Source organism: Neolamprologus brichardi, chromosome 7 (genome assembly GCF_056152115.1).
Source record: "Neolamprologus brichardi isolate AB-2024 chromosome 7, ASM5615211v1, whole genome shotgun sequence".
NCBI lineage: Eukaryota > Metazoa > Chordata > Actinopteri > Cichliformes > Cichlidae > Neolamprologus > Neolamprologus brichardi.
Window position 1 is genome coordinate 3,507,409 of NC_142110.1, and position 20,285 is coordinate 3,527,693.

Consider the following 20,285-nt stretch of genomic DNA (forward strand, 5'->3'; position numbering starts at 1 on the left):
ATTAACAAAGTGATAAAGATAAGTTCCAGTACACTAAAAATGTGGGCTCTAGGAGGCGGAGAAAGCAAGGCTAAACAAATACGTTTTTAATCGAGATTTAAAAGATTGAATTGTGTCAGACGCCCGAATAGCTGTAATGTACAGCAAATATAAAAGGGAGAGGCACTTAGACTTAATCACTTCTCCAAAAGTCCTAACAAAAACAATTTTTTGTAGTTTCATTCATTAATTGGGGGGGGGGGGGGGGGGTGTATGTGTATTATATAGGACTTGTTGGATGTTACAAAAATCACCCTGCTTTTGGCTTCAGTCAGTGTAAGAGCCAATTAAAGGTTAATTTTATTGGTACTGGTAAAATGATTAGAGGAGAAATATACATATTTGATGTTAAGAATATATTTTTTTGTTAATTTCAAAATACTGTTTTGTTAAAGGTATAGAATATAGAAGTGCGACATCCTAATGCGCTTTTTAGTATTTTGGGCTTCCGGCTAGGGATGTACCGATACTGGTATCGGGTATCGGGGCCGATACTGTAAAATGTGTGTGTACTCATACTCGTAAAAGTTAACCGATACCATGAACCGATACCAACTTATTTCATTAATCAGAGGGTGGCTTGTCATTTCTGTTGTAGTTTTTTAGATTGGCCACTAGGGGGACATCCCGCGCTAAACAGGCACAGGGTTAGACGAGTGAGACTGGCAGCTCCAGATTAAAAAGAGAAACTGGAGGCTGCTGTAGCTAGGCTAAACAAAATGTCAGCAGTGTGGACCGGAACAGCCAACTTTAACTCAGGTTTTGGAAAAGCGATGAAAAATATCAAGAGAAAATCCACAGGCAGTTAAAATATCAGAGGCTCTGACTCATTTTATTGCTCTGGATGACCAGCCAATGCCGGTCGTGGAAAACATAGGATTCTTCTCAGCATACTCGAGCTGCGATATGAAATTCCCAGCCGCCCACACATCAGGGAGATAATGGTGCCAAAACTTTCTAAAGAGGTAAAGACAAGCAGTGTGTGCGCGATGTCAGTCCTTGGTTTAACGGCACAGTGGACTGATGATCCACGGGCAGATGGGGAGTTCGTTTGTCAATGCCAAATACTTTCGTTATTTTGTTTGTTTGTTTACAATATGGACACTCTGCACTCTGTGTGTGTGTGTGTGGTAGAAGTATCGGTTTTTGTACTCTGTATCGGCAAGTACTCAGATCCAAGTATCGGTTTGAAAAAATTGGTATCGTTGCATCCCTACTTCCGGCACACTGTAATTACGTAATTGGGGAGTCGGATAAGCTGGAAGCAACACAGTTTTTTGACCGAGTCTTGCCATGTAAATTAAAAGTTTCAATAAACATCTTTTTGCAAGAAAAGTACCTGGACTTCCTCGCGTTTCAAATGCATGTTGCCGGACTGACTCCTAAAGGTGGTACAGAAGAGTGAAATAGAGACGGAGTGCCACCACTACAGTCAGTATGACTTTCGGTGGGTTATGCTGTAACACTGACGCTGGTGTATTGTCAAAATATGCATGTAGAGTGGAAATTGTAGCCGTGCAATGAACCTAAAGCTGTTTTTTTTTTCCATAATGGAATACTATATATATATATATATATATATTTATATTTCTTCATACATTCTTATATATTTCTATACTGTGTATTGTGTATTTTGTTGTACAGTTATCTCATTTTTAACTTAATTTTTATATTTTATTTTATTTTATTCCTTCCTAGTTAAATTTACCCTTTTTAATTTTCATATTTATTTCCTATCTTATTCATAGCCTTTTCTTTTTTTCTTTAGGTTACGAGCAGTTGTCTAAGCATTTCACTGCATATCGTACTGTGTATGTGACAAATAAAATTTGAATTTGATTTGAATTTGAATTTGAACTCTTTGTACAATATTATACGTGACAGCACGGACATTGTTTTGCAAAACACACTTGTTATAATCCAAAGAAATGCGCAAAAGTTATTTTAAATTTTCATCCTTGAAAAGACATCAGTCATTACATCCAGAATTTATAAAAGCTTTATAAAAGCAATTTGCTTTCATATTGGAAAAGGTGCTATTGGAAAACTAGCACTGAAGACAAAGTCAACACACTTCTTGAAGACCCTCCAGTCAACTTTAATTAACATAGACCCAGCAAATCGATAACCGAGCCCTGAATTTAGTGGTGTGCTCTACAAATTCCCAGTGAACTGGATAAGATATTGCTGACATTTCATTTTTTTTCAGACAGTTATGACTCTCTTAAATATTACATAAAGCGTAGGACACTGGTGGATGCTAGCTATTTCACTCCTTTGATCAACATTATCAGAACCCCGTGTCAGTCTTGATTTATCTGCGGTGCTGTTCGGGGATTCATATATCGTCCAGCTACAGACATCACAGGCGTTTGACCCGTCTGAGATGGCCTTTATTGAACAGGACTTTACTGCACTCTGATACTACGTTGCATTTCAATCATGGTGAGACACGTTCTGATCTAAATGCTAATGTAGTATCCTGTAATCTGAGTATGCTCACTTTACTTGTAAAACCCTGTTCCGTCTCTTGTGTCCTACCTTATCTCCCACTGCTCTGAAAGATGTGTTTGCAGGAATTAAGTTTAGATTGAGGTTTCACTACAGGACTAGCTTCCGGGGGTTTTTGTGTGTATTTAATTTCATGGGGTCTGTGAGTGAGTCCCGTGTGCACCTCTATGTCTGCTGGTTTAAGAATGTGTCACAAATGCTGCTTTTTCTCTCAAATCCTCACAAGAGCTACAAAAACAGTCTTTAGTACTCAGCAGATGGCTCCTTTCTCACAGTCTGTCTGTCAGTGCTTTTTCCCGTTCGAGTAGATAAGTAAACAGAGATTTTAAGAAATATGTCTAATGGAGCACTGGGTTAAACAAGATCACCTCTCTAAAAGTGTACGTGGCTCAATAACATCATTAATTTAACTTTAAGAAACAGTCCTAGATTCCTTAGCTTTAGGGCTATTTTCAGGAAACCTCACATGCTGTTACAGTGGGACCTCAAGGGCAACATAATACCATAAACTCCTAATTAATACCCTTTCCAGACACCTTTTATTGACTTCCTGGTTGTAAATCACCCAAGAATGACTGAAGAATTATGCTACTGTCTGGCTAGCCTCTTCTCAGAGGGTAATATTCAGAGCATCATAAAAGGGCAGCAAACTATAAATATCAAACCAGATGTCATCTGATTTTAATTTGATTTGGGAGATGAGACAGACATCAGAATTAATAGCTTATTAGCTCATGTCTACATTATCGCATATCCGTGGATCACGAAGTGCCAAGATGTCCTCATCTTGCAGTCAGCTGAAGCAGTATTTGGTCATCATAGGCTATGCTATGTTCTCTGTTTGTGTCCAAAGCAACAAGCGTGGCCACAGAGACATACTGTGTGGGGCGTAACTCTTTGTAGTTTTAATCCTCTCTTTATATCCGGGCCTTGATCATAAATTCACACCAGGGTCATGTCCTGTTACATGTGATGTCTGCAGGTCTGATATGGTTTCAGATTGACTGATCAAAGGTATGTAGCACTAAATCCTTGCGTAATATGATCAAAGTTAAATTAGAGCCATTAATTGTGTTGGGGACTTTTGTGACACCTTGTAAAAAGCAACAGTCTTCCTTCTTACAGAAGCCATCAGTTACACCCAACCCTTTGTTTTTGAAATTCTCTCATTCTCTTAGTGGTTCAGGGAATGCCATTTTATTAGAACCACCGTTTTATTTTTGGTTTGCTGTCATGAGTGAAATGACCTTGTGACTGGGCTTGTAATGGTCATAATTCAATTTCAGTTACTGAATCAGAGACGTTCAGTGGCAAGATATCAAAAACATCTAAAACGCTTCCCCATGAAAGACGGTATTCTGTTCATTAATTTCCCTAAAATAGTGGGTCTAGATTTTTGGTTTTGGAACCTAAAGGAAGATTCGAACAATTACACGGGTCCGTAAATTTGGCTGTGAATCCTAACACTTAATGTAATATAATACTAAGTAACCTGGTAATACCTCAAGAAGCTGAAAGTCTAATTCAAGGAGTTGCTTCAATCACATTCTAATCAATTGTTTTAAAATAAACTGTGTTGGTGAGGAGGAAAAAACTGTATCACAATCGACATACTTATGGGCCTAACTATATGTTAAAAGACAACAGAAATTGTTCTTACAGTGCCCCAAATTTAAATCGTATTTCATCTGCAGACTGGTGAATATAACCAAAGTCTGTATGATTGTTACTTTCCCCTATAAAGGTCCAGGAGTATGATTCTTGCTTGGGGTGTGAAAGGTCCTGGTTTCAAATCCCGGACAAGCCCCCATTTGTTACATCACCTAAAAAGGTCCAGGCGATGAGGGAACGTAACCAAACTGTCCAAGTGGAAAAATGGAGACAGGGAGGCAAAATGGTTAAGTTAAAGGGTTTTTATTAATTTTTCTATTAAAAATTAAACTAAAAGAGTCAGAAAAGCCACTATCACCTTTTAACCCTTTAAAACCGGTCGGAGCGGGCACGCTCTGTTTTGCGTAACTATTTTTAAATCCCGGTAGCTCTGCAACCACGTGAGCTAGCGCAATAATTTTTTTTGCATATGAAACCGGAGGAGTTGTACTTACATCTTATGCCATCAGCTTGTCCTCGGTCACGGTTTCCTTCCACATATAGCTTTGCAAAAACTGCATAAAAAGCACTTGCAGCAACAAAAACATAATATTCCAGAAACACGCTTTGCTGATCCGATCAGCTGTTTGTAACACTTCCTACATTGGATTAGACGTCAGCGCGAACTATCGCATGTCCGCCATGACCTGCCCGAAACCGGAAGTGACGTCATTTTCGCGGAAATGCAGTTTTTTACCGTCCGGGCCTCAATGAGCCTATACTGGTGTTTTTAAAAGTTATGTTTGACTTTATGACTTTCTGTGTGGTTTCTGGGATGCTTAGGACTCATATTGCACTGCTGGAAATAGTTTATTTTGATGCATATGCTGTTTTTTTGCAAATTAGCATTATAATATTTATTTTCGTTTTTCCTGCAGTATATAAAAATTGGTGTATTTCAAAAATAAAACTATGAAGACACTCAAAATAAATTTCCTGTGGTGGGAAACTATTTTGTGCAACTTTTTTGTATTTACAGTTTTGAGGGATAAGCCTCTTAAATTTCTAGAAATATAACTAGAAATATATGTTAAAAAACAAAAACGATTTTCAATTTTTTTGTAGTTTATTGCACTTTTTTGCAATTTATGTAATCACTATGCACTTAATTCATACATATTATTAAAATCTAGGCTGTAATGGTTGTATTGATGTATAGCAACTTGAAATGCTCCCAAAAATGGCTCCACAGCATGTAAAAATATAATATAAGCTCTGGCGGACTTGTTTCTATGGTAGGTCTTAAAGGGTTAAAGAAAGAAAGCAACAAAACTCAAGTGTTCGTTAGTGAAATGAAAAGTGAGTCAAAAAGGGTTCATCACCAAAACACACTCCTTTCTGCAGAACATGAGCAATCAAGCACCATACACACATCTCACTAGCTGCAACCCAACAAGACTCTCTGGCAGTAGAGTTTACCTTTCTCTGGCCTTAAGTATTCTTAATTGCTGATGGGAGTCAGCTGTGCAAAAAAAAGGTAGCACCTAAGGCAGGAGAGATGGCAGGACACACCCACACAAGGTCAACTTCAAAGAAAGTCCTGCTAGAGCTGTAACAATGATAAAAGCCAAATACACCTCACGCTGTATGTTTCCCTTATCTCAAATGTCCAAGTGTGATTATCTCATTCGTGTTAAAAGCAACCAGGCTCTTTCATTTTTGCTACATTTCTACAGATGTATTTAATGAATTCATGATGGAGAAAACAATTACGCTTTGATTAATGGGCTTTTTAATCAAGCATTCTGCAACATGACAAACAAATGATATTTGCATGTAACCAAAGAACAATCAACAGGGAAAAAATGTTAATTTCACTTCATATAAACTCATAGGAAAACAAACAAACAGAAGTCCGAAGCGGCGCACACAAAGACACCGTCGTGTGTAATGATGTCAGAAACATTCTGTCAGATTCACATTTCATACACTCAACTCTGCCATTTCCCCCAAGCTTCACAGATAAACTGCATCTAGAATACGCCTTATCAAAAAATGCTTTTTTCAGCTTGTAATACAAATCACTATACTACACACCGAGTGGCATTGATATCTTATTACTTTAAATTCTTTCCGTCTTCTCCTTCTGTTGTACATCACTGAGCCACTGAGTTTGGCTCCAGTTTTAGCTGATGTTGTTGAAGTTGTTGGAATGCAAAATGTAATTTCTTTTTAGATATTTTCACTTATTTTTTTTACTGCGTTTGCAATAAAGAGTTCTCTCACAAGGCTTAATGGAGATAGATTTTAATTAGCTGCTAGTTTAGTGACAATGGGCTGATAAAAGAGGTCAGTGAAATTAGTAAGTAATAAAAGTGCAAAACTGGAAGTGCTAAGCTAAGGTGATAAATACAAGGAAAATAGGGAATTCTTTTTGCATTAAAAACGACTTTTGAGATTAAAGAAAGAAAGATAAGGATATTTTTGGGACTGAATGACTGAGGGAGATGTTAAGAGAATGAGCAAATAAATGGGTAAATACTTTGTGAGTGTCGTGCCAAAGCCTTGGGCCTGTCCTGTAGTCCTCATCACAGATGTTTTGAGCAGATTGCCATTGCCATATTTCTCCTCTTTGCCAGACACATACAAGTTATAAATCAAATTAAGACAACCAAATTACTTTTTTATAGTTTGCACAGCGGTCTGCAATGTTTTAGGTTTCTAGTAACATTTTTACGCTGAAAGCTGCAGAGAACACGTCTGCATACCTTTATTCAGCAGTGTGCGTTTCTCTCTAGTATCAGATTTAATACATAATGTGAAATGTCTCTCTGAATACATGTAGCTAATAATGTGACTCGCAGAGATTTGAAGTACTTAGATGATTATCTGAATTTCTATTTGCAGAGACTGATTGCTCGGGTCTGAGTCAGATTCTTTCCTTTGACTTTCATAAATACGTGCAGCTTCAAACCATATGGAGTAGAATCGAGAGCTACTGTAGATGAGCACTTATGCACATGATAATGCTTTCTTCTGTTTTTCTACACATTATATGGGTTTGCTGTTACAAACAGATTGTAGGTTTACATGATGGGCTTGTAATAAAGCAGCACTTCTCTGGATAATTCTGACAGCTGAAGTAGAAAACGGGATTTATTGAGAGGATGACTGCTCCGTCCTTCAAGACCTCACATGGTCTTTATCAGTTCCTATAGTAGGGTTCAGCCTTACATCAGAACATAGAGATTCTTGTTTCCAGAAACAAAACCTGTCATCAGATGTGTTAGTTTGGTAAGTAGATTGATTTCTCACCAGGTCTGGTCATATTTGCTCTGCTAATTTAGGCTGCTTTTGGTAGATTGTGTTTACCTTTGTTTAAAAGATCTTGCTGCATCTGTATCTCTAAATTAGTGGATTGTTAGCTGATCACCCCAGCCATTCATGTCATTTTTTCCATTGCATGTTAACTTATACATGCAATGGAAAAACGGGGCGATCGTGGCTCAAGAGTTGGGAGTTCGCCTTGTAATCAGAAGGTTGCCGGTTCGAGCCCCGGCTTGGACAGTCTCGGTCGTTGTGTCCTTGGGCAAGACGCTTCACCCGTTGCCTACTGGTGGTGGTCAGAGGGCCTGGTGGCGCCAGTGTCCGGCAGCCTCGCCTCTGTCAGTGCGCCCCAGGGTGGCTGTGGCTACAATGTAGCTGCCATCACCAGTGTGTGACTGTGTGTGTGAATGGGTTGGATGACTGAATATGTAAAGCGCTTTGGGGTCCTTAGGCACTAGTAAGGCGCTATATAAATACAGGCCATTTACCATTTATACTACTTAGTAAATCTGGCCCAAAGTGTTAGGCCAAAATAGTTCATCAGAATCGTTTCACAGGGTTTCTGCACTGCTGCCTGCTGGATTAATTGACTGCCATTTGCACAATAAATCTCCCTCATTTGGTAATGATGGAGAGTGCTGTCTAGAACACAAGAGTTAAGCTGTGGGATCAAACGTCATACGTTTCATATACTCGTGAAAACATTAACGGTTTCCTCTTTTTCTGAGGATTGTCGTTATCCTCAATGAGGCTATTCACATACGCGTAGGCAGTTTTCCGAATATGATAAAGATGATCACTTACAACAAGTTTCTGCTGATTTCCAGTCACCCTGTCCACTCAGGAGAACCAATTTGTACCTTCAAACTTCAGGTTGCAGGTTATAGATAGATGATTACCCAGCAGATCCAGTCTACTGCATGTTAGACTCATTATAGTAGCAAAATGTTTGGTATGTATTACTCACTGATTTTCAGTAGTTATTTGTTTATAAAAATGTGCAACACATAAGGGAATATCCCTTTTTAATATTCTTCTTTTACTAGGACATCACTGGGAGGCAAATGTCTATATTTTAGAGAATACAGAATGAATAAAACCACAGTTAAGCTGAAATAAACAACAAAGATCATGACGATATGCATACATTATCTCTGATATTACACGAATATACAAACATTTGAGAATAATACCATAAATTCACTGCTGAGTAGCTTCAACAACAACGTTTTAAGATGGAGTCAGTGGCTGCAATTTAAGTGTTTGCGATTTGCATTGTGCAGGTCTTTGCTTAAGATAAGATAACCTTTATTAGTCCCACACGTGGGAAATTTGTTTTGTCACAGCAGGAAGTGGACAGTGCAAAAGTTATGAAGCAAAAATTATAATACAATAAGAATAAATACAGTACACAACTGTACAGAATAGAATAAAATAAAATAAAATATACAATAAGATAAAAATAGAATACAAATGCTATATACAACTGAGTAAAAATACAACGATGCCAGAAAAGATTATTGCACATGTGTGGATGTGTTTGATCAGTTAAAGTCTTTGTTGTGGAGTCTGACAGCAGTGGGGAGGAAAGACCTGCGAAATCTCTCCGTCCCACACCGTGGGTGCCGCAGTCTCCCACTGAAGGAGCTGCTCAGTGCTGTCAGAGTCTCCTGCATGGGGTGGGAGATGTTGTCCAACAGGGATGACAGCTTAGCCACCATCCTCCTGTCACTCACTACCTCCACTGGGTCCAGAGGGCATCCTAGAACAGAGCTGGCCCTTCGGATCAGCCTGTTCAGTCTCTTCCTGTCCCTGGCAGAGATGCTGCCAGGGACAGGACCACACCATAAAAGATAGCAGAGGCCACCACAGAGTCATAGAAGGTCTTCAGGAGTGGGCCCTTCACTCCAAACGACCTGAGTCTCCGCAGCAGGTACAGCCTGCTCTGCCCTTTCCTGTAGAGGGCGTCTGAGTTATGAGTCCAGTTTGTTGTTCAGGTGAACACCAAGGTACCTGTAGCTGTCCCACAGGGCTTTTTTTCAATAAGTGTACCACCTACTATTTCTATGTTAAAAGATGTTTTTGGGAAAATGCACCTATTATCTACTAAATGTCAAACTTGATAGCAGTAACCAGGAAAATACTCAAAACCATTTTCAAAACCACGGTGAAAAAATGTAAATTAAAAAAAAACATACCAAAAAAATTTGAATACTACAAACAGTGTTGGGGAGTAACGGAATACATGTACCGCCGTTACGTATTTAAAATACAAAATATGAGTAACTGTATTCCGTTACAGTTACCGTTTAAAAAGGTGGTATTTAGAATACAGTTACTTTGTTGAAATAAATGGATTACACGGCGGTACTTCCCTGTTTCATATTGTGGCGGGTCAGGACTGTTTGGGTTTTGTGTGACAGCTACGTTCTGTTGTTCCAGGTGGCAGCGTTACGGTTGCCATGGTTACAGGGTGACGCTCTCTCTCTGCGTGTTTCCTGGGTGAGAGAGGCCTTTTTGTTGTTGTTGTGCTAAGCTAACAGGCAGAATGCTACAGGTATAGCTCTAAAGAATGTAGCATCATAGGCAGTGTAGTCCGTGCTGCAGGGAGAATGGACTGCCATACACGTTATGTGTCTGTGAGCGAGGGAGGGAGAAAAAGGAAAAGTACGAGCTGTCATCGAGCAAAAACGGGAGCTGGAAGCATGTAAATATAATAATAACCACTGCAGCCAAGAAGAGTGCCTGACGAGCCCAGTTGTAAGTAAGCTATTAAGACTCGACTGTACACCGTGTTCGTGTTTTCCTCCAAAAACAATAAGTTCCGTTGGAGCAGCCTTTCAACGCCTCTCTCTGTCTCTCGCTAGCAAAGTTGACCCAGACAACAAAGTAAAGCTAGTTTTCGGCTACGAGCCGACACAGAACCCACCGTATTAGCCAGAGGTCCCTTTACTACGGTTCGGAGCCGCGGACCTTCAGTAACAGTAATAAATCACAGCAATAGTACATTCATGTAGTTGTAAACAGCATGATAATATATTAAGTAATCCAAAGTATTCAGAATACGTTACTCTCATTGAGTAACGTAACGGAATACGTTACAGAATACATTTTGGGGAATGTAATCTGTAATCTGTAATGGAATACATTTTAAAAGTAACCTTCCCAACACTGACTACAAACAATAACATCAGTGACGAACTTATTTTTAAGCTGATTAATGCAGTGCAGAAAAATAGACTAACATAACCATGTCTGTGAAGGTTCTCAGTCATAGTCTAAGGAGCCTGGAAAGAAAAGCGTCTAGAGTTTCCTTGAAGACGTTTCACCTCTAATCTGAGAAGCTTCTTTAGTTCTAAGAACAACTGAGTCCCAGATTTTAAGCCCTATGGGGCTTAAACAGGGTCCCCAGTAGGGTCATGGATTCCCTATTGATCCTCTGCCTAATCACAGGAGACAAAGTGTGAAAATGCGCTGGGGTCACAATCGGCCAAGGTTTCACTCTGAGAAACAAGAGAAGCACTTTTTAGACACAAATAACTGTCTCATCCTGTTAAATTAGCCCTAGCTTTTAAATTATAGATTGACAGGGACAATGACGTTTGTTGTCTAGCTCCAGCATTAACATTATCATTTTATTATTATCCGTAGCCGATAGCTGCTGCCTTAATGATGACTTAAGAGACGTCTGATGTTAATGGAAAAGCTGAATGTGTGAGCAGATTCATTTGTATGAAAGCAGGAGCGTTATCGCTTCACAAAATTCCTCTTAAAGTGTTCTTCACCATTGTGAACATCAACTACTTCAGCTGCTAGTGAGTGTGAAGGGGCTGGAGGAGGCACAGACGGTGCTGTTAGTATTGAAACTGCTGAAAATGAGCATCTAATTCGATGAAAGAATTTTTGGTATTCATTAGTATTTCTTTGACTAATATTTTAAGGACTTCAGTATTTGAGATATTGGTTTACACAATCGTGATACCAACAATGAGTCATTATTTGTTCATAGCATTTGTGTCTCATTTTGTTTTGTAAAGCGTTTCCTGCTGAGCTCTCAGAGAGTTCTATAATTGTTCCCTGTGATCTCTAATCTCTTCAGTCCTGCCTTTGAAACATACATACATATGTTTAAGGAGCTGCCAGATTTACTGAGCGCTACAGAGAATGTTTGAATGCAATCTCATCCCACTCAGCTCCTCTATCTAAACGCAGCCTCTCTGCTCTGGTCTACTCGGCTGCTGCTCTGCATATTTTTCATCTTCTCTTCAAGCTTCAACTCCTTTGTGTCATCCCACAGATGTCCATTTCTCTGGAGTCTCGAGCTTTGTGTCTTGCTCTACCCCTTAACAAAACACAGCAGCTGCTGGGCAAAAATTCTTCGGCTGGATCTGTGTAGGCCTGGGTATGTCCTACTACTTGGCTACTTGGAAGTGTCAGCAAGATATGCAGTGAGAGCCCCACAGAGCCCTGATAGATTTGTGATATGTGATAGATAAATGTTACTCTTTGCGTTTTCTGTTCATAACAAACACATACAGATTTTATAAGCTTTACTTTAAGTCTTTCGCGTGGTTACTTGCTTTCTTGTGAAGTCAAATGAGGAAATTGAGGATAAAAAGAAGTCTTAGTTTCCATTGTTTTAGGTGTAGCCTCATAATCAATGTCGAGACATGAAACCCTGTGATCACATTTCCAAAAAATATCAAACATTTTCCTTACACACGGAGTAATTATTATTTCTTTTAGGTAGAGTCATATTTGTCAATGCAGTTTTGTCATTTCTGGTAACACTTTGACGATGGTTAAAGGGTATTTGATGGTTAATAAATTCCCTGCGATTACTCACAGGGAGACACGGGACCACTAACCGTGTGACCTTAACTTGTCCATCTTTTTGCATGTGTGACAATTGTGGTGAAAAAAAAACTGCTAAGACCATAACTCACCTTAGAGGAGACGTTTGCCTTCAAAGTAAAAATTGCAGCTATGGTGGGTGCAGCACTGAGGCTCAACTTTTACTTTTACGGAAACCTTCTCCATTTAACAGCTCATTAGGGAATATTTGCAGACAAACGTAAAAAACTGCAGGCAATTATGGCAACCTGTTAGCAGCCAAAGTGACCACTCTGAGGTTGTTTGCTGCAGTAACCCACAGCTCTGAGAAACCACGTCCACGAATAAACATTTTTCAGGTCCAATAGTTGTGACAGGTCCAATATAAGTCTTGAGCAATGTGCACATGCTGTTACTGAGAAACTTCATTCCTTATTACCCCAGTGCTTAAATGTCAAACGGCTACATTGGTAATGATAGGATTAGTAATAAAACTATAAGTGGCCGTTTACTTTCGATCTCTTTCCAATGTGATCCCGTTGTTACCAAAATTTAAGTGTTTTTTTTTCCAGAATTTTCAACCATCATAATTATAATTGCTGTCGAAGCCATGAAGCCATAATTTGCATTATTCTCTGTATTTATAAATGTGCTTCCTCAAGGCAGATAATTCCCCAAAAGCAGTGAAACAGCTGATGGCAAGGATAATCTTGTCTTTGTTAACTGGGTATTAATAGATTTAACTTTTAGGCTATGTCCACACGTACACGGGTATTTTTGAAAACGGAGATTTTCTGTTTTTGTTTTAAAAATAATCCTGTCCACACATAAAGGCAGAAATGGAGGGAAACGCTGCTAGGAACATGCCAAAGCAGCAGGTGGCGCTATATTCCTAACCGTGCAGAAATGTTGGCCAATCAGAAGTCTAGAAGCTTCGGTGGGAAATAGTAAACAAAGCTGGGGCATAGCAGCAGAACCGAGTTGTATGTGTGGAGGGACAGTAGCTGCATGTGTATATGTAAGTATTTAAACACTGCAGAGACAATTAACAGTAACAGTATTGTAGAAATTCATTTCACCGAAACAATAACGTGGCGCACAGTGTGACGTCAAAAAAGGCGCACATCTTTGACTCTGCGTTTTCTCCGGTTTTCTGTCCACACATAAATGCAAAAACGGAGTTTTAGAAAATATCCTCCCTGGCCGGAGTTTTTAAAAATCTCCGTTTTCAGTGACCGAAAACGCCCTTTACGTGTGGACGAAAGGTGCAAACGCATAGAAAAATCTGCGTTTTCAAAAATACCCGGGTACGTGTGGACGTAGACCACTGAGTTAAAACTCTCCCTCCATATGTCTGCAGGGTGACCCATTATCACTATTCTGCCAAGAGGCAACAATTACCAAACAATGTTCCCTCTGCTGCACATTCATTTTGGAGAGAAAACAAAAAGTCGATTCTTACAGCTGATAAGAAAAATTAAACGGTTACATTAGCTGTTATGTTCAGAAGAGGACAAACGTGCTCACATTCATATGAACAGACAGATAATTATCTTGTGCATATTTTTATTATCTTGTATTTTTATAATTGTCAGTTACCCTCCATTTACTGCAGAGAATCCCGAACTTTTAGCTGTGTGGAACACTTTCTAATCGAAGCTTTATAATGTCTTGTTAGCTTAGTGTGTGAGTCAGCAGGGCTCTTGTGCGTTTCACCCTGGCTTTGCATTGGAAAGTGTTCACCGTCTCAAAGCCTCTTTCCATGCTTGAGATGGTGCCATAATTCCAGAGCCTGGATGTTGCCAGATAATTGGCGTCCCCTTACATGGACGTGAGGAGTGCAGTGACGAATAACAGAGTAAGAGTATGATCAAACTGGACCCCAGTACTGTCGCCACCACCCATGGGATATGCAATAATCACTCCAGTGGGGACTGGCTGCTATTTCAAGCTAGTTTTTTCAGAAAGAAAAAAATATGTGAATAACCCACAGTCAGATTTAACTACAGTTTATTTATGGCAACGTTAATGAGTAAAGTTACAGATTAAAGCAGAATGAGAAGCTTCTCTGGTATGTGTGAAATCACAGGTGTCAGTGTCATCAGCATACTGACGCGCGAAGCTTTTCATATGCAAAAGAGACTGCCAGAAATTTCCACCTCACATCCCTTAACCCTGCTACTCCACAACTCCTTACTCATCTGCAATTATCTTCATGTTTGATTTCTGCGTGCGTGTGTGTGTGTTTATTTTGTTGTTGTTATCTATGGCCTCTCAATTCCCCTGATGGATATGAAACTGCTGAACATGTTTAGTCAAAGCAGCCACAGTGATGGGCTTAATAAAGACGCGGGGAGTGGAGGGGAGGAGCTGCGGTCTGGCTGCAGCTGCTGCATTGGTTGCCTGCTCAGCAGTGGGAAGGGACTGAATGAGCAGAGAGAGAGAGAGAGGAGGAGGAAGCAAGAGGGAGGGAGAGAGAATTGGGGGAGGAGGTGAGTGCTCTTGTTGGGAGATAGGGAATGCCCGTTAGTTGCGTCTGCCGATAATAGCACATCAGCCAGTGCACTCCTATTGGGAGAGCAGAGCACAGGCAGAGCAGAGGGGCTGAGCTGCTGAGCAAAGAATGGTACACTAGAGTAGACGGGCAAAGAGAAAGAGCGATACTGGCACAATCAGAAAGAAACAGAGAGTGAGATAGACCCAGGGAAGAGCATCAGCACACATAGACAAGAGGACTGAACAGGCACGGGGCAGTGGAAAGAGGAGAAGAGGGACAGGGGGAGTCAAAGTTACCAGGTCAGCAAGAGAACGTGGAAGTGGAGCAGCTGAGACTCTCGGGGGTTTCACTCCCACCGCAGCAGCCGGGCGCAGCATTAAGACGCGCAGGAGGAGAGTGATATTACAGGAGAGGATAGAACAAGTGCTTTAACTTCTTCACAGAAAGACAGTCCTGTCATAAGGCGAGGGTAATGCTCCTCACGGGAACCTTCTGCACTTCTACTTTAGGATTATCACAGCAAGAGAGCTTCACCAAGCAGAGGACACTTAAACCTGCCAGAGGTGCCTGAGCAGTTCAGCTCTACACAGGAGACCTTTTCATCCATCCGGGGTTTCAGGTGGATGTAGTGTTGCTGTGTGGATTTTATCCTTTATTGCTTCAGAAGGTGAAGCAGTGAAGATTTGGAGGGCAAGTTGTTCTGTCCTGTCATCTCTGAGACTATGGTAGACTGTGTGTCAGAGAGCCCCTCATCAGCAGCTGCAGCCCTAGAGTATGGAGAAGTCCAGCAGTGAGGAGTCAGCCATTCACCGTAGCCCTTCCGTAGACAGCCGCGAATCCGATTTTGCTCAAGCCTCCACGTCTGGCCGCCCTTTCGGTGGCCGCGGCTTCACTGCCGGCGCTTTCTACGGCTCCACGGGGCCACGCAAAAACACGCAGCAGGGGCAGACCGGAGCTGCAGCTGACGCCAGCGCGGGAGACAAGACTAACAACAAGTACAGCTCACCCAAAGGCAGCAAATACATAGTCTTTTACCTGGATCTATCCTTTGTGTTCCTTTTAGAATTTAAGAAGTGCAACATGGCAAGAGGCTGCCTCTGCTGCTTGAAGTATATGATGTTCATCTTCAATCTCATCTTCTGGGTAAGTGGCTTTATGTTTTCTTCTCCTCTTACTTGATGCAATTGATGCAAATTCTGAGCATCTTAAAAGATGATGCTGCCAAAGTGATTCTGACTCGAGTGATTCACTACTCGTCGTTAGGCATATGATAAGTTATTCAAAATGTTCATCAGGAGACATTACTTTCTGACAAAATGATGGCTGTCAGGGCAGTCATGCGTCTCTAATTACATCAGGGTGTTTATGCGTGTTACTCTGTGCATGTTGCTATTCCTGGATGTCATGACAGTTTCCGTGGCTTTGCACCAGGTCTCCTTTTGTTTTGTTTTTTTATTCCTTTCGGTTCGGGTGGGGGTTGGTGGAAAGAGGTCCTGGGGGTCAGTAAAGTCAGTCTCTCACATGGTCGCATGATTTACAGTGAACATGAAGCTGCAATGCTGCTTTTGGTATGCAAGGGAAAGACTATATCCTCCTGCAGGGCATTTCCACAGATGAGCTGCACAATAATGGCAAAGGGATTTTAGCTGAGTTGGTCAGCGATAGTCGAAATTGATCTGATGGATCGTCATTCCTCTTGACTCACGGGATGATAAATTGTCAACAGACTTTATTCAGTTTAATAAAATAAATTCTATCGCATGCAATATCACTAGAATTGTAGTAACCTGGCCAGCATGTGGTGATCTCCAGTGTAACCAAGCATGGGCATTTATGGTAAAAGTGGGCATCCCTTGAATGTTTACAGACTGGATTATCGGGCTTATGGGTTATGAGGCCAAGCCTTTTGTGTGAATGCATTGAAGCGTGAAGCGTAAAAACATCTCAACACTGGGGAATCAACTCAGGCCCACCATGTCATGTGGGTTGATAGCCCAGCTAACTGGGACAACAGTGGGCATTAACTGGAGGCCAGCTGCGCTAACACATGTATACACAAACATGCACCACACAAGCTGAAATCTACGTCACTGTCAAATTTATATGTAGAAAAATGGACGGCTCAGACCTTGAAGGCTGCACCTTCATCTTAGTCTGAGATCATGTGCAGGTCCATAGAGGCGGGTGTGAGGTATATATACCCAACTAATGATGCTAATATTTGTTTAAGGGGATGATAGGGTCAAAAAAAGCTTATTTGATGATGGAGTCATTATTAGCCTTATGCGAGCACCCATTCTCAGCTCAGTCAGTATGTGTATTGACATCACCACTGTTAGAGTGAAGGCATTTTAGAGCAGTTTCCCAAATTGATTTTTGGGTGCATGAGTGATCGATCAGCTGTTTTTCATTACAGCATAATGCATGTTTTTCCATACTGAAAGCTTTATTGAAACAGATGGAGCTCATTTAATAGCGAATACTGTGTTTAATTAATTTCAAAAAATTAAATTATAAATCGGCTGGGGAAACAAAATGCCGTTTGAATTGCTGCTCTTACTCTTTTACATCGTGTTAATTAATAGCCAAACAAAGTTTATTGTTTATTTATGATTAAATGTTACAATTTGGCACAAATTACAGGCTATTCGGGGCACTCGTTAGATGCAACTAAAGTCTGACCTCTTCTTATATTACCAAAGAGGCTATACATAACTCATCGCTTTCCTGATCAACATATGTGTTTATATGCAGATTTGTATAAACCAATATCAGACATGAGAAGTCACGTTTATAATAATAGTTTTTGTGAATCTGCAGTGCTTTTCTTGGACCTTTTACTTGGATATTATATTTCAAAGCTGTATTTGACTTCACATTGACACAATGGCTATGTCAGCTGTATGTCAGTTCCAGCCTGCTCATCTCAAATGATAGATCAAAAGCTGCCTGAGTACATGAGTAAAGGTCAGCTTAGCTGAGGCCATATCCACTTGGTCCTTATGCTCATCACAGGAGAAATGAATGAAACAAAAGCATGAATGAAAGTGTTAATCTGCCAGGTTTCTTCCAGGGACACTTTGTGCTCTGCAAACAAACCTTGCTACTAATAATCAGCTTTTGCATTAACAAGTGGGTGAAAACTAGACTTAGATTCATGTGAAACTTAGCTTGTTGACCTTGATGCATTATAGTGACTGTAAAAGCGTGTAAAAGATAGAGAGCTGTAAATGCAGTCTCTTCAGTGCGAGTGGAGCGTCCTCTTTATGTGTGACCATAAGAGTGTGAGTGTGTGTGAGTGTGTGAGAGAGAGAGAACTTAAGTGTGGAACTTTCTCAGCACAACTTATACCCTGCTGCAAAATAATTTAATTTTTACTCTGATAATGTTCACTTAATGAATGCCCACCATGCACATTCCATCTATTGCTGCGGCAGATTGATACTCTTGTTTTCCTCCTACTACACAATCATTTTAATAGGAGTTTAATCAGTGTCTCATGGGAGAAGGGTGGGAGTGAGGATGCAGCATGTGGCTGCAAGTCTCAGTGTAGCTCCACGTGACAGCTTACTTGACTGGCACTCCGGATTTTCAGGCTGCACCAATTTGAAGGTTAGTGGCGCTGTAAATAAAAGGTTCACTTGTCACTGAAGGGTCAGAAAAGGGGTGCCCGAGTACGAGAGAACGGAGGGGCGAGGGTGAGAGGCATGATGTATCTCGAGACCCCTGGGACTGTGCCACTCTGCATCTGACACTCCAGGAATCGTACGGTTACCGAAGCCGGTAGAGCGGCGTGCCTCTTAAGTTCTGACATCTCGTCTCAGGACTGAAAGGGGAACTGCAAGCTGCGGTAACCTGACACCAGGTGCAGCGGGGGTCTCTTCTTTTTAACTGTGCATGAGCACATTTGCCGTGCACACACACAGGCCACTTCACGGAGCTTACGCTAGTAACTTAAAACACAAGGTAAACAGTGACAGGCACTCCAGACATCTCCATACATTCGCTCATCCTCAGGCCCCCCAGCAGTTGTTCGCAACCATCTGGCTTCTCTTCCTTATAAAGGATTAGAAGAGTCTGAGCTGCAGGGGGGAGTTTCAGGCAGATTAACGCAGTATTGGGTTGTGCGGTTAAGGATCATAAGCGCAGTTCCTTCTACGCTAAAGCCAATATCATCAAAGCAAATGGGCATTGTGGTGCTACCACGTGTGACTGTGACAAAGTCTGGGGTTTAGTCGGCAAGACGATCTGTTGTTCTCCAGCACACATGCTCTCAAGGTCTGTTTGACCATCCCGATAAGATGCTTGGCATTAAGCCCTATTGGTGTCAGCCTTGAGAACATATCAGTGTTTGTGTTCTTGCTCGGAGCAAGGATTTTAGCCTTAACTGTGCAATGTGTTCTCTGAACTCACAGTAAACGCTCTCAACTCTCCCCGAGGATTTAGTCCAACAAATTACAACAGCATTGCTCTCAAGCTTATTCTAATTGTTTAAGATATACTAGGTTGTACGCTAAATCTGAGCTCTGGCATTATCACACCGTATCAAAAAGTAGAGCTTTATTTGATATTCATATTTAAAGGGAAACTGTCAGTTCAGCAGTCTTGTCCTACAAGTACAAGAGGGGTTCTAGTATCAAAGCTACTCCTTTGTTAACGGAGAAATGTGTTTAGCATTCATGAATTCTTGTGCTTACTTAGGGGATCGCTGTAGGATTTATAAACCATTTGGTCCAAAGCAACAGAAGATTCGTTTTCCTATCGATTTAATCACCGAATTTGACACGTAAGGTTTCATATATGCTCGCGCTTTGATGCTACAAAGAGAAGCAGTATTGACAGACTCCAGGTGGTTTGTTAGAAGTGTGCATATAAGCGTACTGACACGTTTTTATTTGGTTTTGTTGAACTCACACAAGCTGTCCCTTTGCTTACTCAGACTGGAACCCCCTGAGGTTTCAGTCTGAGGGGCTGAAGCAGCGTGCCTATTTTTCATTCTCCATATCGGCACATGAAAAGCTCAGTAATTTTTAATAGCTCGAGAGCTTGTGTTGCAAAAGACTTTTCGTTTTTGTCCTCTTTTTCACAAGTCGCACAGCTGAACTCCATCAGTCACTGCCAGGTGAAACAAGGATTTGGGCGCAAGAAAACAGATGAGAGTGAAGGAAAAACTGTTTTTTGAATCGACGGCGGCGTTAAAGTGGCAGAAAGCAGTATCAATCTTGGCCAGTGTGTCTTTTGAAATCTTACACCTCCAAATATTAATTTTATGTTGTATGTATCAGTGTCGTTTCGCTTATCAATACAACCGATTCCAAATTATTCATCTTATATATCAGGCATTCATGCTGTATAACATGCTTGGATATCAACAGATGTGTCATGGCTAAAATGTGCAGCCTGCAAGCTGGCCTGTCAGTTTCCCTGTAGCATTTACATAAAGAACATCACATGTGCATTTTAATTATTTGGAGTCTTGTAATTAGCA

The 20,285-nt window shown here is 40.8% G+C and overlaps 1 protein-coding gene across 2 annotated transcripts in view; it reads left to right on the forward strand.

Moving 5' to 3' along the window:
• The window catches only part of tspan9a (tetraspanin 9a), a 215,527-nt gene that overhangs the window by 117,033 nt on the left and 78,209 nt on the right, over positions 1-20,285 (forward strand). Inside the window, exon 3 of one of the 2 annotated variants that reach the window (XM_087842842.1) lies at positions 15,861-15,940. In XM_087842842.1, the coding sequence (XP_087698968.1) occupies positions 15,878-15,940 (63 nt within the window). In that variant the 5' untranslated portion in view covers positions 15,861-15,877. Of the gene's footprint in view, positions 1-14,787; positions 15,941-20,285 lie in introns of those variants that run through there. The other variant, XM_006795765.3, reaches the window with a different exon arrangement.